Source organism: Hyaena hyaena, unplaced genomic scaffold, assembly GCF_003009895.1.
Source record: "Hyaena hyaena isolate Hyena2069 unplaced genomic scaffold, ASM300989v1 scaffold_23, whole genome shotgun sequence".
Classification (NCBI taxonomy): Eukaryota; Metazoa; Chordata; class Mammalia; order Carnivora; family Hyaenidae; genus Hyaena; species Hyaena hyaena.
In genome coordinates, this window is record NW_024080655.1 from 4571428 (window position 1) to 4590179 (window position 18752).

The 18752-nt window shown below is 39.5% G+C and overlaps 1 protein-coding gene across 1 annotated transcript in view; it reads right to left on the reverse strand.

Moving 5' to 3' along the window:
• The window catches only part of TTC17 (tetratricopeptide repeat domain 17), a 126543-nt gene that overhangs the window by 32227 nt on the left and 75564 nt on the right, over window positions 1-18752 (reverse strand). The window contains exons 17-19 of the mRNA XM_039226773.1: window positions 16073-16243; window positions 5477-5736; window positions 4860-5013 (exon numbers count right to left, since the gene is read on the reverse strand). Coding sequence (XP_039082704.1) covers window positions 4860-5013; window positions 5477-5736; window positions 16073-16243 — 585 coding nt within the window. The remainder of the gene's footprint in view (window positions 1-4859; window positions 5014-5476; window positions 5737-16072; window positions 16244-18752) is intronic.

The window sequence follows — 18752 nt, forward strand, 5'->3', positions numbered from 1 at the left end:
CTCCGGGTACTGGCAAATGCCCCTTTGGGAGACAAAATCACCCCTGGTAGAGAACCACAGGCAGTGGGAAAAGCAGCAGATGGAGAAGAATGATGATGATGAGAGGTTATCATTTATTTCCAGAGCACTTACTGTGTGTTCAGGTCCTGTGCTAAGTGCTCTACATCCACATCCCCCTAAGGCAGGTTTCAGACCTCATTTCTCAGATGAGAAAACGAAGGCCCAGAGAGATCAAGTGATTTGCCCAAGGGGAGCTGGCTAGTGGATGGCAGAGCCAGGATCCAGATCCAGGTATGCTTGAGTCAACATGTTATGTTCCCAACCACCATTCTATTTAAAACTATACTGAGCTTTTTAGATTTTATTTTTGTTAATTTATTCTTGAGAGAGAGAGAGAGAGAAGAGAGGGAGACACAGAATCTGAAGCAGGCTCCAGGCTCTGAGCTGTCAGCACAGAGCCTGATGAGGGGCTCAAACCCACAAACCATGAGATCATGACCTGAGCTGAAATCAGACTCTTAACTGACTGAGCCACCCAGGTGCTCCTAAACTGAGCTTTTAAAGTTCTGTTAATGGAAACCCTTCACAAGTACTTTGTGTGTGTAGGCTCTGTACTTGGATTAACTCGACAAGAAAAGAAGAGAACTAAGTCTTGTTGGGGAAGGGGTCTTCTGGAGGAATTAAAATAGAATGAATGGAAGGAAGAACTTTGATTCTGTATAACTTTTTTTTTTAACGTAGGAATTTACCAACAACGGAATACTGTTTGAGGTGTAGGCAGGGCTTTAGATTTAAATAAAACAGAAAAGAATAGTTGGGAAGAGTTTCAAATGAACCCTGTTTAAATGAATAACTGAAATAATTAAACCGTCAGTTTCACAATAAAGCTTATTTTTCTTTTATGGTTAAGAAATGCACTTGAAAAATATTTATTGAGCATCTATCACAAGGGACTGGGAACTATGTTGAGACACCAGGGGTACAGAGGGGAACAGTACAGAAGGGGCCTGACCTTGAGTTCATGGTCTAGCAAGGACGGTAAACATAAACAAATCCTTAGGGCCCAACAGGTGAGAGCAATTAATAGTGCGTGAGTACCAAGGAACGGATGGCACGTGAGTCCGAAGTTTAAAGATGAGTGATGTTTTAGTACTGCTGAGGTGGCAGAAGGGCATTCCAGGCAGAGGGAACAGCATGTGTAAAGGCAAAGGGTAAAATAAGAGCATGGTTGATTTAAAAAATAACAACATGAAGGGTAGAGGGAGGCTGGCTTATACAGGGTCTTGTACCCCATACAAGGAAGTTTGGACATCATTCTGTAGGCAATGGGGAGCCTCTGAGCCCACATCTCTCCATCCGTTCACAGGAATATCCTAAGAGGCTGTTAAATATGCTGCTGAAATCTAGTTACAGTGTTTACGGCACCTCCCTGGTCTTCCAATCTAGTAGCCCTCACCGAGAAAGGAAATGAAATTAGTTATGCAATATTAATTTTACTAGTTCTTAGTAAGTCTAAAGTGGCCCTTATTGATCTCCACTTTTCCCTAGGGGCTCACAAACTTTTATAATTTGCGTCAGAACTCTGTCAGGATTTATCATGAAGCTTATCTCTTGGTAATGAGGAGAATCTGTATTTATCTGAAAACTGGGATACTGAACCTCTCTAGGTATCTGGTATCTCTTCCAAGCTTTAGAACTTTTCATGTTAGTGACAGTAAGTAGTTCCATGATATCATCTGCAAGTACATTCAATGTCCTTTCTAGGTCTACCTGCCTGAATCGATTCAAAACTGCTTAAGTGCTTTCCTAGCATTGCAACCATATTGAGCTTTAAGTTTCACTTTTACAGGAAATTTTTAGTTTTTTGTTTGTAAAAGTAATATAGGCTTATTTTAAAATATTTAGAGAATGGAAAAGCATGTTGAAGAAAATAAAAAATCACCCATATCCCTATCAGCACCCAGAGATGATCACTTACAACATTTTGGTGTATTCTCTCTTCTACTTATTTCCATGTACTTGTTTATTTTAGCTTTTTTCATCAAATCCATAAGGTCATAAACTGTGATGTGTACATTATTTTATAAGGTTTAAGAAAGAGAAACACAGGGCGCCTAGGTGGATTGGTCAGTTAAGCGTCTGACATTGGCTCAGGTCATGATCTCGCATTTCATGAGTTCTAGCCCCACACTGGGTTCTGTGCTGACAGCTTGGAGCCTGCAGCCTCTTTGGATTCTATGTCTCCCTTTCTCTCTCTGCTCCTCCCCTGCTCCCACTTGGTCTCTCTCTCTCTCTTTCAAAAATAAACATTAAAAAAAAAGAGAGAAACACTGCTGATTATTTAAAATATCATCAATCAGGGGCGCCTGGGTGGCTTAGTCAGTTAAGCGTCCGACTTTCGCTTAGGTCATGATCTCGTGGTTCGTGGGTTCGAGCCCCGCGTCGGGCTCTGTGCTGACTGCCAGCTCAGAGCCTGGAGCCTGTTTCAGTCTGTGACTCCCTCTCTCTCTGACCCTCCCCTGCTCATGCTGTCTCTCTCTCTCCTAGAAATAAATAAAACATAAAGAAAAAAAAATATCATCAATCATAAGGTATATCTCAACTGCAGAGATATGGAAATGTGAACAAGTGTAGTCAAAATACAGTATATTTACTACTTTACGAAAATTGAAGTATTCTCTGTGCTATTTTATAAACTGCTTTTGTTCACTTACTAAATTACAAACATCTTGGCCGCACAGTACATAGCATGGACATGCTGTCATTTATTCAGGCAATTAACATTTAGGTGGTTTACAATTTTTTATTATGATAAGCAACTCTGGTCAATCTTTGTATATCTATCTTAGGTTTTTTTTTTTTAATTAAAAAAAATTTTTTTTAAATGTTTTATTTATTTCTAGGAGAGAGAGAGAGAGACAGCGTGAGCAGGGGAGGGTCAGAGAGAGAGGGAATCACAGACTATAACAGGCTCCAGGCTCTGAGCTGGCAGCCAGCACAGAGCCCGACGTGGGGCTCGAACCCACAAACCGCGAGATCATGACCTAAGCGAAAGTTGGATGCTTAACCAACTAAGCCACCCAGGCGCCCCTCTATTTCTATCTTTGGTACCTGTAAGATGATTTACCTGGGATACATTACTAGAAGTAAAACTGTCGGAATATTTTTAAATTTTCTGATACTTATGGTCAAATGATTCCCAAATTAATTTCATTAACTCTGTGTATTGCACATTTAAAGTTGGTTCAACAAGCAAAGATGGCAGGTTGTTCTTTATGTCTGCACATCTTGGATTACTGGTGTGGCTGAACATTTCCTCACATGTTCAGTGGCCAACTTATGTGTGTATATTTGGTGAACTGGCTATGTATTTGCACATATCTTACAGAAACACTGTATTTTTCATATGGACTTGTAATTGCCCTTTAAATGATATTGATATCCTTTGCTTATAACATATTCTGTAAAAAATATACAAATATTCTGCAAAAAATAATTTGTTTCAGCCTTTTGCCCTTCTATTTTATGGTGTTTTCTGGTGCCAGAATTATTTTTTGCTTTTTCTGTCTGCCTTAGAAAGTCCTTTTACACCTGATAAGTATATAAATATTCATCTAAATTTTCTACTTTTTTCATAAAAAAATTTTCAATGTATTTTTGTGAGAGAGATAGAGTGTGAGTGTGGAAGGGGCAGAGAGAGAGGGAGACACAGACTCTGAAACAGGCTTCTGGCTCTGAGCTGTCAGCACAGAGACCGATGTGGGGCTCGAGCTAATGAACTGTGAGATCATGACCTGAGCCAAAGTTGGACACTTAACTGAGTGAGCCACCCAGATGTCCCCTCCGCCGTTTTCCCCCTAAATTTTCTACTTTTATGATTTCATTACATTTACTATATAATCGATTGGAGTTTTCATTTCCATAATGATGTTCCACATTTTGAATACCCCCTTCCTTGTGCAGAAGACAGACCTAGTAGAGGAAGTGTTGTAACCTGTTCTTTCTGTAACCTGTTCACACACCCTGTCATCCTTAAACAGTAAAGCTACTGCACGTTTTCAACTCATGACAAAAATGTCCTTTTTGGCCCCTTAGTATTCTTCACAAGTAACAGTTCACTCTGGAAGTTAGCCAACCTAAGCCCATTCTTTATATTTTATTATGTGCCCTCTGCTTTCAGCTTTGGTAAGTACACCAAATTCAATAAGACATATTTTCATGAAGTTACCTTGAAGTTTGATATCTAAGACAGTGAAAATATCCTTAAAAAATATTTTTTCAAAAGACATTTGATCAGCACTATTTCATTGCTGGAAAAGAAAGTCAAGTGGACCTATGGCAATGGCCCTGAACCTGGAGTTGAGAGATCCACTTCAGGACAATTATGAACCCTAAAAGTTCATGACAAATTTTGATGTCTATGCATTTTTCCTGGGAGTAGTTTCAAAGCATTTATCCAATATTTAAAGAGATATCAGACACACAAAAAGATTAAACGTTAATATTTATCAAGCCCTTCGTGGCCAGTTCATTTATAGCACTTTACACATATAACTCCTATAATGCTCACAACCAACCCTGTAAGACAGATGTGATCATTATCCCCAAATTAAACCAGACTGTCAAGAATCAATAGGATACTTAAACTCAAGATGATAAGAATATAAGCCTAACAGCCCATTGGTTAAAAAAAAACTCAAGTAAATGTCAAAACAAATTTTTTTATACCAACGACTGGTTTCTTGTTCACTTAGCCCCATTACCTTCTCATGTGACTTCCTTTAGAGTCACAAACACATTCTTAGTGAGAACTGACACAATGAAATCTGAAAAAAGAAACTGGCATACTGAACACTTACCTTGTGGCCCAGGAGATGCCACCTTTGGGCCAGTGATCTCCAGGTTTGATTGGTAACGATGGACATTTTCTGCTTGATTTGGTTCTACCTTTTTGCCAGGAGTTTTCTTCTGCTCACCTTTGGGTTTCTTTACACGTTTGACCTGGAATGTGATCTGGAAAGTGGAAACATGTCGGGGACAAATTAGGACCACACATCAAATCTGTAGTGGCTGTGGATGTTGGTGGCTTTCAGAGTAACCAGTCCTGTGCGAGAGAGGATTCTCTCTTTCCATTTAATTCTTAAAGGTCTAAATGAAAAATGTTTAGTGAAATAAACAAAATAACTTAGTCCTGAAGGGCATATAGAGGAAACTGAAAATTAAGACGTCTGAACTGGGCAGTTCCAAGTCTGTGGGTTCTTGAGTGTAGCTCGACACCCCTGCACTCCCTCTGCTTCCTGGAAAAGCTAGCAGTGCGAAAGTTATGGACAGTGGTTCCTGTAGCACGATGCCTGTGTGTAGGCTGACTGGAGAGTGGAGGAAAGCGGTGCCACACCCCAAGAGCAAACTAGGAAGCCTGAACCCTACCCCCCACCCCCCGCCACCAAGACCTGGGCTGCAGTTTGGCAAATCTCACCCATTCTGTTGCTTCATCATCTTCACTTCTGCAGTCTCCATAGCAAGAGCTTCTGGCCACTCCATCCTGGGGACCCTTCTTCAGTACTCGTATCCCCTGCAGGTCTAGACGCCGCCCTTTCATCTCTAGTGCTCCCCCAAAGCCTTCCAGAGGCCATGCCTGCTGAAATTCGTCCACCAGAGCCAGTATCTCTTCAGACATTTTTGTTTCATCTGAATTCTCCATCTCATCAGAACCATTGCTCTCCTCAACCACTGTACCTGAAATGCAAGGGCCCACACATTAGTAAAAATTAGACAGTACTCACCAAAGTACTTGAGTGAATCCAACCTTGCTGTTTGAGAGGTTTTGGCCCTGCCTAATGGAAGTTCTGTCACCCACCCTCATAATAAAAATACCATCATCATCCTCAAAACTTACAATAAAACATCATCTTTGTCGTGTAGCTTTGTCAAAGGGCTGGATGAGATCAAGAGCAGCAGCAAGATGGCAGAGAGACCTCGAATATGTCACTAGTGAGCATGAGGCTGGCTACTTTATATATGCATGTTTTTTGGAAAAAAAAAACAGATCAACTTGCCTTAGATATAAGATACAGATGGCAAAGATGAAGTTTGTTATGATGTTATTTATTGAATATGTGAGACTGTTGAAGCTTTATTCAAATAGCATGTGAAATATCACAGCTGCATATCCAGACCATACAGTCTAAATGCTTTAACTGAATGATGATTTGTTTAATGGGAGATTATCCTAATTCTGCATTCAGGGTCCCATTTTCACTAATGGTTAGGTATAAGAAGTAATAATAAACTAGTGTAATTTTTTTCCTAAAATGATTATCAAGACATTAGTTGTTATGTTGCTCAAGTCTCTTAGTAAAGACTTCAGTAGATGCTTCTCAGTGCAATGGTCTAGAAAAATTCTCTTCTGAAAAGTCAGTGTTTCCACTGTTCTACATTAAAGGTTACAGAACTCTACAGGTTCCCCTCTATACCTAAAAACTAGAAAGCTTAGGGCAAAAGTTCATCTGAGTTTCTTAATAGAATGCTTTCCTTTTGTAAAAACATATATTTAACTTTTGCTATTTTGAATTAATAGCTGAATCTTATATTGTGTACTCCATGAAAGCCATTTCCATTCCTTTCTGGAAGTAGATATGGTATAAAACCAAATAAAACAGAATGCCTCCTTCTGTAAGAGGTATTCACTGGACAACCTGAGAGCTTAGGGTTGATTGCTCACAAAATGCCAGTCTATGTTATTCCAGTTAAGTCATCCCAATAACTTTCAGTTAGTAATTCTGGCCTGTTTCGTGATTTATAACATGGTATTCATAAGGCCAAGGTCAGGAATCTCATATCCATATTGATCAGACCTATAATCATAGTGAATAACCCACCTTAGAAATGCACAATATTAGTCTCTGAGGAGGCATGGGGTGAGAAAGATGTCTAAGCACAAGGCTACAAGCAACGAAAAGCTTTGAGCCCTACTCACAGGAGGTCTGCAGTGTCAACCGTGACTCTGGTGGCATCTCTATCTTCCATCCCACTTTCTAATCCAGAAAGTAGGAAGGTCTGTTGCCAGGCTGGGAATCCCACTAGAAATCTGTTATTTTTTCTTGAAAAAGCTATAAGGCTTCTTCATTTAACAAGTGACTTGGAAATATACTGTTGTCCTTTCAGCTAAGTGTCTTTTGGGGATTTTGAACCCATCTGCTGGTTTTTATTGCATATTATCATTATTATTATTATTAATGAAGTTCTAAAACAAGCATGAAGCAAAAAACAGGGGTTTGTAAAGACATTTTCTTTGGGATATGCAGATAAAAATGGTTGGTAACTTTTAACTTGTCTAAAATATGTAGCAAACAGTATAAATGTCGGGTTGACGAAGAGTTCTAATTCTCAGTTTCTATCTTGTTTGGTACTATATCCCGATGTCCAACACTGTACCTGACACTCAACAGGAGCAATTGGAGGATGAATGAATGGAACTCAGGAATAACGTGGTTTGTGAGGTTCTTGAGGATCTGCTGCTCCTACCTTTGTCTTGTCCTGCTGGTGATTCAAGACTTCTTAAACTCTAAGGTTTACCTTGTCATGAGTTAAAAGCAGGCGTCATGTCTCTAAGGGTTCGGCATACTATATGATTTACAAATTTCTCAGTAGCTACCTCAGAAAAGCAGCTGGACAGAGTTTTTGTAGGGACCCCAAAAAGCAACTTAATTAGAAGAATAGCTTGCCGTCTGACTTGTAGCAGCAGAATTCTAAGTATTTCTCATGTTATTTTAGCTTCCTCTCCTTCCTTCTCCTATGGCTACCAAGGGATTCCTTGTACCTGGTCCTAAGACAGGAAAGGGTTTCTAATAGATTTGGCTGCAGCCAAGAATATGGGCTTAAAGAAAAGTGGCTTCTGGCCAAAGGTAGACTGCAGGTAACTAATTCCCCAGTGTACAGTTAGAGCTGCATAGGGATGCTGTGTTTGGAACCTTATTTCCATTCAGCAACTACTGCTATTTAGAAAGCATTCTAAATAAATGAAGTTGTTCAGTTGCAAAGAGCTCTGCAACCCCAGGTCCAAAGGCTAATGCTCCCCTACGCCCATGCCATATGGTAATATATATCATTATTAAAAAGTTCTTAGAGAAAGGGCCTTTCACTGATGGAGATCGGTATTCCAATCAAGAGACACTATGGAACTTGCTGCAGGCTTTCGCTGCTGGCAGCCATTAATCCTTTTCAAAGGCTGCAGGGGTTGGGGTAGTAGCAGTTCCTAAAGAACAGCACTAAATAAAGGTGTGGAATAGGGAGATCAAAATGTGCTTTGAGTTAGAAACAATAAATCAGTCTTTATTTAGAACCTCCTATGTGTCTATCTCCACGCTATGAGTTATAGAATCTGACTCTGAGGAATTAAATACAGTCGAACAACATGGGGGTTAGGAGTGGCGACCCCTGCACAGTGGAAAATCCACATATAACTTTTGACTCTCCCAAAACTTAACTACTAATAGTCTACCGCTGACTGGAAGGAAGCTACTCATAAACAGTTGAGTAACACGTATTTTGTATGTTATGGGTGTCATATACTATATTCTTAAAATAAAGTAAGCTTAAAGATGTTATTAAGAACATAATTAGGAGAAGAAAAAACATTTACAGTGCTGTATTGTATTTATTTAAAAAAATCTGCATGTAAGTGGATGTTTACAGTTCAAAGCCGTGTTGTTTAAGGATCAACTGTATAATCAAGTTGGAGACACAAAACTATATACACTAGAACAAAGAATGTATACAGATGATATCAGCAAACAAGATACTCAGGGAAGGTGGGTGACACTGAGGATGGCTGAGAAATTCGGAAACAAGACTGACTATAAAGGGAGCCTCTTGTTTGTCACGCAGAAGAATAATGTGACGAGAGCCATAGTGTGTATGAAGGTTAGAGTGGTAAGTCACTGGCATACTTGGGGGTGGAGAAGGAAGACAGAGGACAAAGAGACCAGTTAGAAAGGTATTTCAACAATATATATATAAAGTTATTGAAAGGTGTTGGGGCGCCTGGGTGGCTTAGTCGGTTAAGCATCCAACTTTCGCTTAGGTCATGATCTCGTGGTTCGTGGGTTCGAGCCCCGTGTCGGGCTCTGTGCTGACTGCCAGCTCAGAGCCTGGAGCCTATTTCAGAGTCTGTATCTCCCTCTCTCTCTGACCCTCCCCTGCTCACGCTGTCTCTCTCTCTCTCTCCTAGAAGTAAATAAAAATATTAAAAAAAAAAAAAAGTTATTGAAAGGGAAGCTGGTTTAGGGTGAGGTTTGTAAAAGGAGAATTAAAAAAAATTTTTTAATGTTTATTTTTTGAGAGAGAAACAGAGACAGAGACAGGGCATAAGCAGAGGAGGGAGGGAGGGAGAGAGGGAGAGAGAGAGAGAGAGAGAGAGAGAGAGAGAGAGAGACAGAATCTGAAGCAGGCTCCAGGCTCTGAGCTGTCGGCACAGAGCCCAACACGGGGCTTAAACCCAAGAACCATGAGATCATGACCTGAGCTAAAGTTGGATGCTTAACCGACTAAGCCACCCAGGTGCCCTGGTAAAAGGGAAATTTTTAAAAGGGAGGGTAAAGAGATACTTCAGGAAATTTCAGTGGAGAAAAATGGAATTTGGTGGTTAAATGGATATCATGACAAAGAACAGAGTAAGTTCAAAGATGATTTCAAGACTGCAAAGCCTAATGTGAAATAATGATCTTTTTTTTTACTATATGAAGTCTCTAAAAAGATGTTCATTCATTTATTTTGAGAAAGAGAGAGAGAGAGCACAGGCAGGGGAGGGGCAGAGAGAAAAGGAGAGAGAGAATCCCAAGCAGGCTCCATGCTGTCAGTGCAAAGCCTGATGCAAGGCTTTATGTCATGAATCTGCAAGATCATGACCTCACCCGAAAACTAACGGTGGGATGTTCAACTTGCTGAGCCACCCAGGCACGCCCACTATATTAAGTTTTAGAATCTTTGAAAATTTAAACAATGCTGTTCACAAAGACTATGGAATTAGGATAGGGCAACAGGATGCATCATGTTGGGAATTCAGATATTCACTTACAAATTCATTTAAGCGTCTGTTGCTTGAGTCCAAAAATGTGAGAGCTTGGAATATAACTACTCATGTAGCTTATGGTCTAGGTTAGAATGGATGGTGGAAGGTATCTCCAGGCATTGTCTAATAAGCAGCTGGAAATACAGGATGCAGGTCTGGAGAGAGGTCTGGAATATAGCAGGATCTCACAAAGTTTTAAATTATACTTGAAAGCAAGACGAAAAAGTAAATGTTAGGATTGCCGCTTATGGGACAGATGGTATAGTATAAACTGAAAAGAGAAACTGAGATCCGTATCTCTGTTATTTTCTTTACCTGCTTTAACATGTACCATTTTCATACTGGAAAAAGAATAAATATTAAGAATTGAAGAGACTGTGAGCGCTCACAGTGAGGTTCAGATGAGTTTGCGTTTTCTCACTTGAGTGAATTCCATCTCAGAGTATTAGGAAAATTTATAGGTGAGTTTGCACCATGTCATGTAATCTGTTAAGAGTCACAGGGACTGGAAGCACTGAGAGATGGAGAGAAGCATATATAGTCCTGAATTTAAAAGGAGAAAAAAAATGAAAAAAAGAAAAAAGAAAGAGAAGGAGGAGGAGGGGGAAGAGGAAGGAGGGAGGCGGAGGAGGGGGAGGAAGAAGAAAAGGACAAGGAGGTGGAAGGAGAAGAAAAACAAATCCAGCACAATTTTGGAATGTTCCAGACCCACCTGGAGATTCATGGTTAAGTCTGGGCACCTCAGTTTAAGAGATTTTCAAAGCAGAGCACATTCACAGAAAAGTGACTTGGTGAAAGTATCCAAAATCATATTAAATGAAGGACTGAAGAAACCAAAGGTGATCCCATCAAAGGAACAGTAGCTGATACACTGTACACACAAAAAATCAGGCTTGAAAAATAATTTGCTAGAAAGATTTTTTTTTTCTAAAAATTCTGGAGAGATTACTTAGAGATTGGTAAGGTACTAGAAGCCGTAACAGGAGCGGTTCAAGAAAATGAGGACATTGAGCTGAAAGAAACAATAACATGGGGGGGTAGGGTAGGCAGGAAAGGAATCATCTTCAAATGCGATATTAACGAGACACAAGACTGACTATGTGAGCTTCAGAGGGCAGGACCAGAGATGAGAAGTCACATTTTAGCTCAATATTAGGAAAGACCTTCAAATGGTCTGAAAATGGAATGGGCTGCCAAGGGGAGACTGAGCTCCCTGTGCCTGGAGCAGAAGCTGAAGCCACACAATGACTCACTGAGGACGCCATGGAGAGGGAGTGGGGCAGCAGAAGAGGAATAAAAGGAAGTGACTGTCTTGGGTGGGAAACAGTATTAATAATCTTAGAAAGGAAATTCATTTCGAGAAGAGTTTTAGGAACATAGGATGAAAAAGTGAGTTCTACATTCAAAACAAAACGGACTGACAGTAAACAGAGGTAAAGATCACACATTCAAGATGACCAGGAACAAAAAAGTGCTTCCTTCAAAATCTGACTCAAAATGTCTCTTTCAGAAAGTCTTGCATGATTAATATCAAAAGGCTAGAGTACTAGACTGTGGTTTCTGAAGTCACCCAGGGCACATTCTACCACTGAAAATGATACCAGAGTGATCATTTTGTGATACGTTCCTCTGTTTCACAAAATAAGAAGAGTATACTGTGGAATTAGGCACGTCTGGTTTCAAATAAGGTCTCCACCACCATAAGACCTTGGGCAATTCCATCTTGAGTTCTAGTATTTTCTTTAAAAGGCAGTGATCTGGGGTCACCTGGGTGGTTCAGTCGGTTGAGCACCGGACTCTTGATTTCGGCTCAGGTCATGATCTCACGGTTCATGAGATCGAGCCCCGCATCCAGCTCTGTGCTGACAGCACAGTCTGCTTGGGATTTTCTCTCTTCCTCTTTCACTGCCCCTCATTCTCGCTCTCTTTCAAAATAAATGAATAAACTTAAAAAAAATGGCAGTGATCTGTTTCTGAAGTCACAGCATAAAGCTGTAGACTTCTTTAAGATTTAATGCATAAACAATGGCATAATATTTAAAGCCAGTAATCACAAATCACAAAAGGCTTAAATGAAATCACTTAGACTAAGGTAGGTAAGGAAATGATTCACTTCTGAGAAGATGACAGCAAGTCATCAGTTTTCATTTGCACCCATGGTGTTCTTCCTACTTTAACTGGGTCAGTATAGCAAGAGAAAACTAGGAATTTCGAAAGAATAACCCAGAAAAGCAAACAGATAATCTTTCTTGGAACCACTCTTGTGCAAATGTCAGGGTTCCCTTTAATTGTACAGATGTCTTCTGAGCAGGTACTGTGTATAAGTACTTGTGAGAACTCTGGCTCACAAGCAGCCTCTAATAGAAACACTGGAGTCATGCTTATGTGTGTAGAAGTAAACATTTACTGACTTCCAGCTGTGTACCAGTCTCTAAAAGAAATGTTTCCCCGTTATTTCATTTAAATACTAATCACTTGAGGCATTTTGGGGTTTATTTTTAAGTTACTGAGGTAAGGGAAGCTCAGAAAGATTAAGTAACTGGCCCAAGACTTATCAACTAGTTGGTGGTGGAGCGAGGACATGGTAGCATTATTTCTAACTACAAAACCTATATTCTTCCTTCCACAGGTAAGGTTTACGGGGAGGAATTTTATACTAGATGATGAAGCAGTGGTTTCCAAATGTTAATCAGTGACAAAGTTTGTACCAATCCTTCATAAAATGAGAGACAGAAAAAGGATATGTATATAAAGTTATCACACACACGCACACACGCACACATGTCCATCCAGATACAAGTTTTTGGAGTAAGGTTGCCAACTGTCCATTTTTGAGAAAGACTGACCTTTATTCTGAGATTGTATTTGTTACTTTGTGACATTAAAATTTTACTCTATAAAATAATGGTAACAACACATGCTAGTTTTCTTTAAAAATGGTCTTACCAGCCGAAAATAAAGTTCTAATCCATCAATCTCCGATTTCTAAGACCCACAGGCAAATGTATGGGGTCAGAAGATCCAAGGATGATCTTGGGCAAGGGACTCACCTTCTCTGAGTTTCAATTTTCTCATCTATAAGATGAGCTTGATAATAATATCTATTTCACATGGTTAATACATAAGTCCATCAACTATATATATGTGGTGCCAAGCGAGCACACAAATTTTGTGATTTATAACGTATCACAGAAAGGTAGTGATTATCATAAGTTTATGATTACTTATGATTAGAGTGAGCTTATTTGTATTTCTTTAAATTTCTCTCCAAAAAACAGAATTTTCAAAAATTCTTTAATGTCTATGCTTGGCTTTTAACACACTATTTGCGTTAAAAAATGGAGTTTTTCTCACTCTGCTAACCACATTATAAGAAGCCTGCTGGTATGAATACACTAACATACCATGAAAGAAGTCCCCATGGACTTGTTAGTATCTAGGGAAAAGAAGAAGGTATTCCCAGAATTTAGACATATGGCAAAGAAAAGCTGATACCTGAGAGCGAAACTAGTAAGAGTCAGCATCATACTATGGATTGAGTCAGCAATCTGAAAAAGAATCCACCTTAAGAGGCAGTCTGCACGATGCTGAAGGGACCTGGAAAAGAACCCAATCAGCCAGGGTGACTATACTGCCTTTCCAGGGCAGGGATGGGATGGAGCTCCATGGGGAATGTGAGACTAAAGAAACATAGGCACTAGGTTATAGAATATCTTAAGCAATGATGTGCTACCCAGAAAATGGGGAGACAAACAGTAAGATTCTGGTTGGTTTTATTCTGAATTATCCTAGGAAAAAAAGACTCTTAATTTGTTAGTCATGAGTATTCTGGTCACTAGGGAGCTATATTATATTGGAATAGGAAAAGTTTGTATAAATTGAATAAAATACCCGTTAACATTGTTCAGTTATATTTCTGGTGATTCTGAGTTTATCAAACAACTTCACAAAGTCCATTTGGTTGTGTGGGTACTTGATGCCAGAGGAGACATGAGGCTGCCAAGCACCAGAGAGGGGTAGCTCCCTTGTAAATGGACAAAGTGGCTACCCAGTTTAAGAATCCATCTCTTCTGAATTGGTAAATGGAAATTAGTTTCCTTAAAACTCAATGATTTCTGAAAGAACTGATGAAACTAATTTTCTAAACCTACAAAGGAAAAGGTCACAACTTCTCCTTTAAAGTTGAGCTTGCTTTTCTTAGACAGCATTTAATATATATTTATTGATACATATACATATATATACACACACAATACCACTTAGAAGGAAACACAGATTTTGTAATTGCTAAATATGTTAATGCAACCTACACAGGAAGGCAAATGTCACATCTCATTACTCTAATATATTTACTGTACACAGAAATACATAGAACATGATATATAAGAAGTTCACAGTCTGATGGGAGACAAGACACACAAGCATCATATTGTATGAGAGGTGTCTTGACAAAAAGTGGAAACAAGACAGCATACGGAGCAACTAAATGCTTGGAGACACTTAAGGTGACACTTAAGCTGGATCTTGGGGATGCACTACAGTCATCCATACAAAGCAAAGACCGCACAGGGGCCTTTCCCAGCCTGTGCAGACATGGAGGGAAGCATGGCATGTGAGGGAAATGGTAAAGGTCTGAACATCCTGCTCTGTAGAATACTAGTAGATGGTACTCTTGGAAACAAAACTAAAGACCAAACTGCTTCCTATCCCTCACTATGGTACCTGGACTTGTCCTACAGGTAATAGAGAGTCACTGAAAATTTTAAACACAGGTAACTTACCTGACCAGATCTGATTTTAGAAACAACTCTTTGGACATACGATACATTGGTAAGAGGAACTGCTTCTGCTTTTTAAATTTTGTACCATTTACATGTCTTATCTCTTCCCTACACACACAAACACATTCCATACACAGACTGAAGTAAAGGACTAGATTCTGGGAGCTCAATTGTGAAGCTGTTGCAATAGTCTAAGTAGAAATGAAAAAAGTCTGAATTCAGACAGTGGCAGAAGGAATAGATGAAGAGACAAACAGATGCAACAGGTCTTGGATACAGTGGTGACTGGTGAGTTGTGATGCCATTAGTGGAAGGCAGGGATATAGGAATTAGATGCAGTTCAAGAAATAGGGTGAAAATGAGAACAAGTTCAATTTTGGATATGTGAAATGTGAAGTGCCTATTGTACATCTAGATGGAGACCACTAAAAAAGTGGAAAAAAGATCTAGAGTTGTAGAGAACGTCCTAACTGAGAATACATATTTGGAGTCACTGGTATACTCCGAAGTATCTGAGACACCAAGAGATAACACACAGAGGGTTAAGAAGAGGGATAAGAAAAAAAGGCCAACGTTAAGACCTGGGTAACCCAACAAATAGGGAGTAAAGTAATTAAGTGAAATAAGTGAAAGAAATTTCAGATGTCCTGAAGACAGGAAGAGAGCCAGGAGCAAGTGATACCCCAGGAGCCAAGAGTAGAAGGAAGAGAGTTTCAAGGAGTGGGGAGCTGTGTATAGATCCAAATGCAGCAAAGTGGTTAAGAAGATGAGCACTAAAAAGTCATTCATTTTGGCAATGATGCATTAACTGATAATGTTAAGAACTGTTCAGTATAGCATAGCTCAAAATGTGGTCACAGAGTGGAATTTTAGGAAACGACCTGGTATATCTATTATTCCAAATCTTTAAATGTTATTGGGTTGGTGTAAATTCAAGTTATCTTGCTTTTTTCCAATGACTTACTCAGTAGGCAACTGATATATAAATGAAGGAAATTTGTTCTAGCAAAAAGACAACACTGAGGTGGAAGGAAAAAGAAAGAAGCATGAAGACCTTTTTTACATGATAAAAACGCTACCTCGCCACCTGTGGGTCACCCTCAGAATTCTATAATATGTGGCTGTTAAAAGAAGAAAACTAGTGAGAGTAGAGAAAAGCCTAAACTCAAAGCCTGAGAGTTGATTTTACCCCAGAAGCACAGCTCAGGTCAAATCAACTTACTTTCCAGTCTAAGGGCATCTGAGTCCCTCCCTGAATTCTCAACAGAGAGTCCAGGGTCCTCCTCTGTTCCTGTCTCAGAGGGCTCTTCTTCAGCAGCATCCAGTGACTGTGGGTTGTCAAAATATTTCTGTTTGTCATGGCCGTTGTCCAGGGTTTTCTCATGACAATGACCTCAATGACAAGAGACACAGAGACAGCACGTTAGAAACATCTCTCTTAGGTAGCCACATGGCTCAAGGACTTCAAGTATCAGGAAGAACAAAAGGATGACCGTGTCAGTTTTTCTCCAGCAGAACACACAAAAATCAGTGGACTAGAGCACCCTAAGCCAGATCGTTATTGTGATTCAAGACTGTTTCACCTACCAGGCTATTATAAGAAACAAGTATTTGGGGGATAAAAATTTCTGACAACAAAGATCACATCCCAAGATCTCATTCCATGTATAGTGAATAGCTGTGAAACATTTCTTTGAAAGTCAGAAACATCATAAAAAGTAGTTTTCCTTCTATTTGCTTTTCAAAGGTGAGAAATGACAGATTAGTACCTGGGTAAGTCTGGAGGTAGATGAACTATAGCACAGAAATATACCATTCTTGCATTACAACTTAAACTGAAAGCTATATCAAAAGGCAACGGATTATAAATTAGAAACGAAGGACTTAAAGAGGGATGGTGGTGGCAGAGAATCCATGTTCAAGAGGGTAGTATCACAAAGATGCTGATTTTCCTTTTGGAAAACAAAGTCTGGTCATGCAAAGATTTAACTTTAGTGTAAAATGTCACATCTTGAATGCAATCATAGCACTCTGATACTTTTTGAAATGTATAGTGACCCTGAACTCCTTACTACAGTTTTGCCAGCGAGTTGAAGAGCTTTGACCCTATTAGGGATCGTGTGTTTACATGGATGAAGAGCCACTGTCCTGCTCCGCCTGATGGTCATTCTCTAGGGAATATATTACTAGGTTGTTGTGTCTGATGTGGCATTGATCAGGCTGTCTGAATAGGACTCCGCTTCCTCCACTTCCTATTCGATGGGCACTGTTGCTAAAGATGTATGTTTGTTCAGTGGAAGCCTGCAACTTGCCTCTCACAGGACAAATCTTTGGGTAAGAGTGTCTGAGTAACTTCCCTCCTTTACCAGAACATTCAAACATACTCTAATGGTTTATTTTTAACAGAATACTGTCTCAAAGAGATGCATGTACCCAATTAAACTCTCTCTGCAGCAAGAGAAGTACAAGAAGTCTCTTTTTGGATTTGAAGACTTCCTTTTAGATTCCATAATTTAGGAAAGCACCTCTCATGCTATTTGTTATTGTGCCAAGAAAACATAATGGACTCAAAACCTTTCCGGAAATACTGAGATTGGAGTAAGGGGTCTACATGCTTAAGGCGTCACTTCCATTTTCCAATTCCACTCTATCACACATCTGAGGGTGCCATATTTAACAAGGTCATGTCAGAAACCCAACTTTTTGTTTCAGAGGAGTTTTAGCTTTCCAGAAACTTGCAAGCAACTTGGGAAGACAGTAAATACAAGAAAACAAACAATAATGAGGCAGCGTGCTGTGCAAAATAAGTGCTTCAGAGAATAGGCTTGGAGCAGCTAGAACTTGAATTTTGAAGAATAGGCAGGACTTAAAAAGGGGGAACTAACTACAAGGGGAGCCAGTAGCTGTTGAATGCTTTGTATGTTTTCTTCTACTTACCCTCAAAAATGCCCTGTGAAATATTAATTTTTATTTTATAGATAAGGAAACTGAGTCTCCGTGAGATTAAGTAACTTGCCTAAGGGTCAAACAGGAAGTAACCAGTAGATCTAACATTTCAATCAGTTATATCTTACTAGGAAGCTTCTCGGCTTTCTACCTGTCAATGCTATCTCTTTAGCAGAAAAGAGATGGTGGCATTCTGTGCAGGGAATAATGAGGTGTTAAGCAAAACAAGAGTAACAGGAATTCTCACTTGTGTTTGGGAGACGATGAGAAGTACAATTTGAGAGGTGGGTATGTGTTGGGTGTGTGTGTGTGTGTGTGCCCCTGCAATGCTGATTGCAAAGATGCTGTGATCAATGACAGTCGCTTTTTTCCTCCAAATTCTTCTGTGAGAGGACAGAGGTAGTGGGTCTGTCTCCACTTCTGTCTTCACCATCTAGTATATGCAGATAAGTATGGGGAAGCGAAGCATACGAGCATTACAATAAAGCGATGACAACAAACAAGTGACTGAAGTTTACTACGAGAACATTATGCTTCTTAGAGACAACTTTTAATTGTGATATAAATAAGCATGACGATTCAAAACAGAAAATGATGACATTGATGCTGATAATTTTAAAACATATGTTATTCCTAGCGTATATTCTCTGCTTTCAGCTTCGGTGAATTTGCCTCTTAAAGTATCTTTCACCCTGACACAGGTTAAGTAAAACAATGTCACAAAAACAAAGGACAAACCTTTAACACTGGAACACAGTGAAATTCTGTGTTTTCTGCAGTTGACTTCCTCCTCTAACCTTTGCATCTCTTATTTTTCTCTCCCACTCTCTTCCCATTATAAAATTTTAATTGGTTTCATCTTTTTAAATGTCTGCAATATTTAAAAATGCCTCATAGGTAATTTATAAGATATGATGTGCATGAATCTAAAATTAGTCCTCCTGCATGACCTCAAA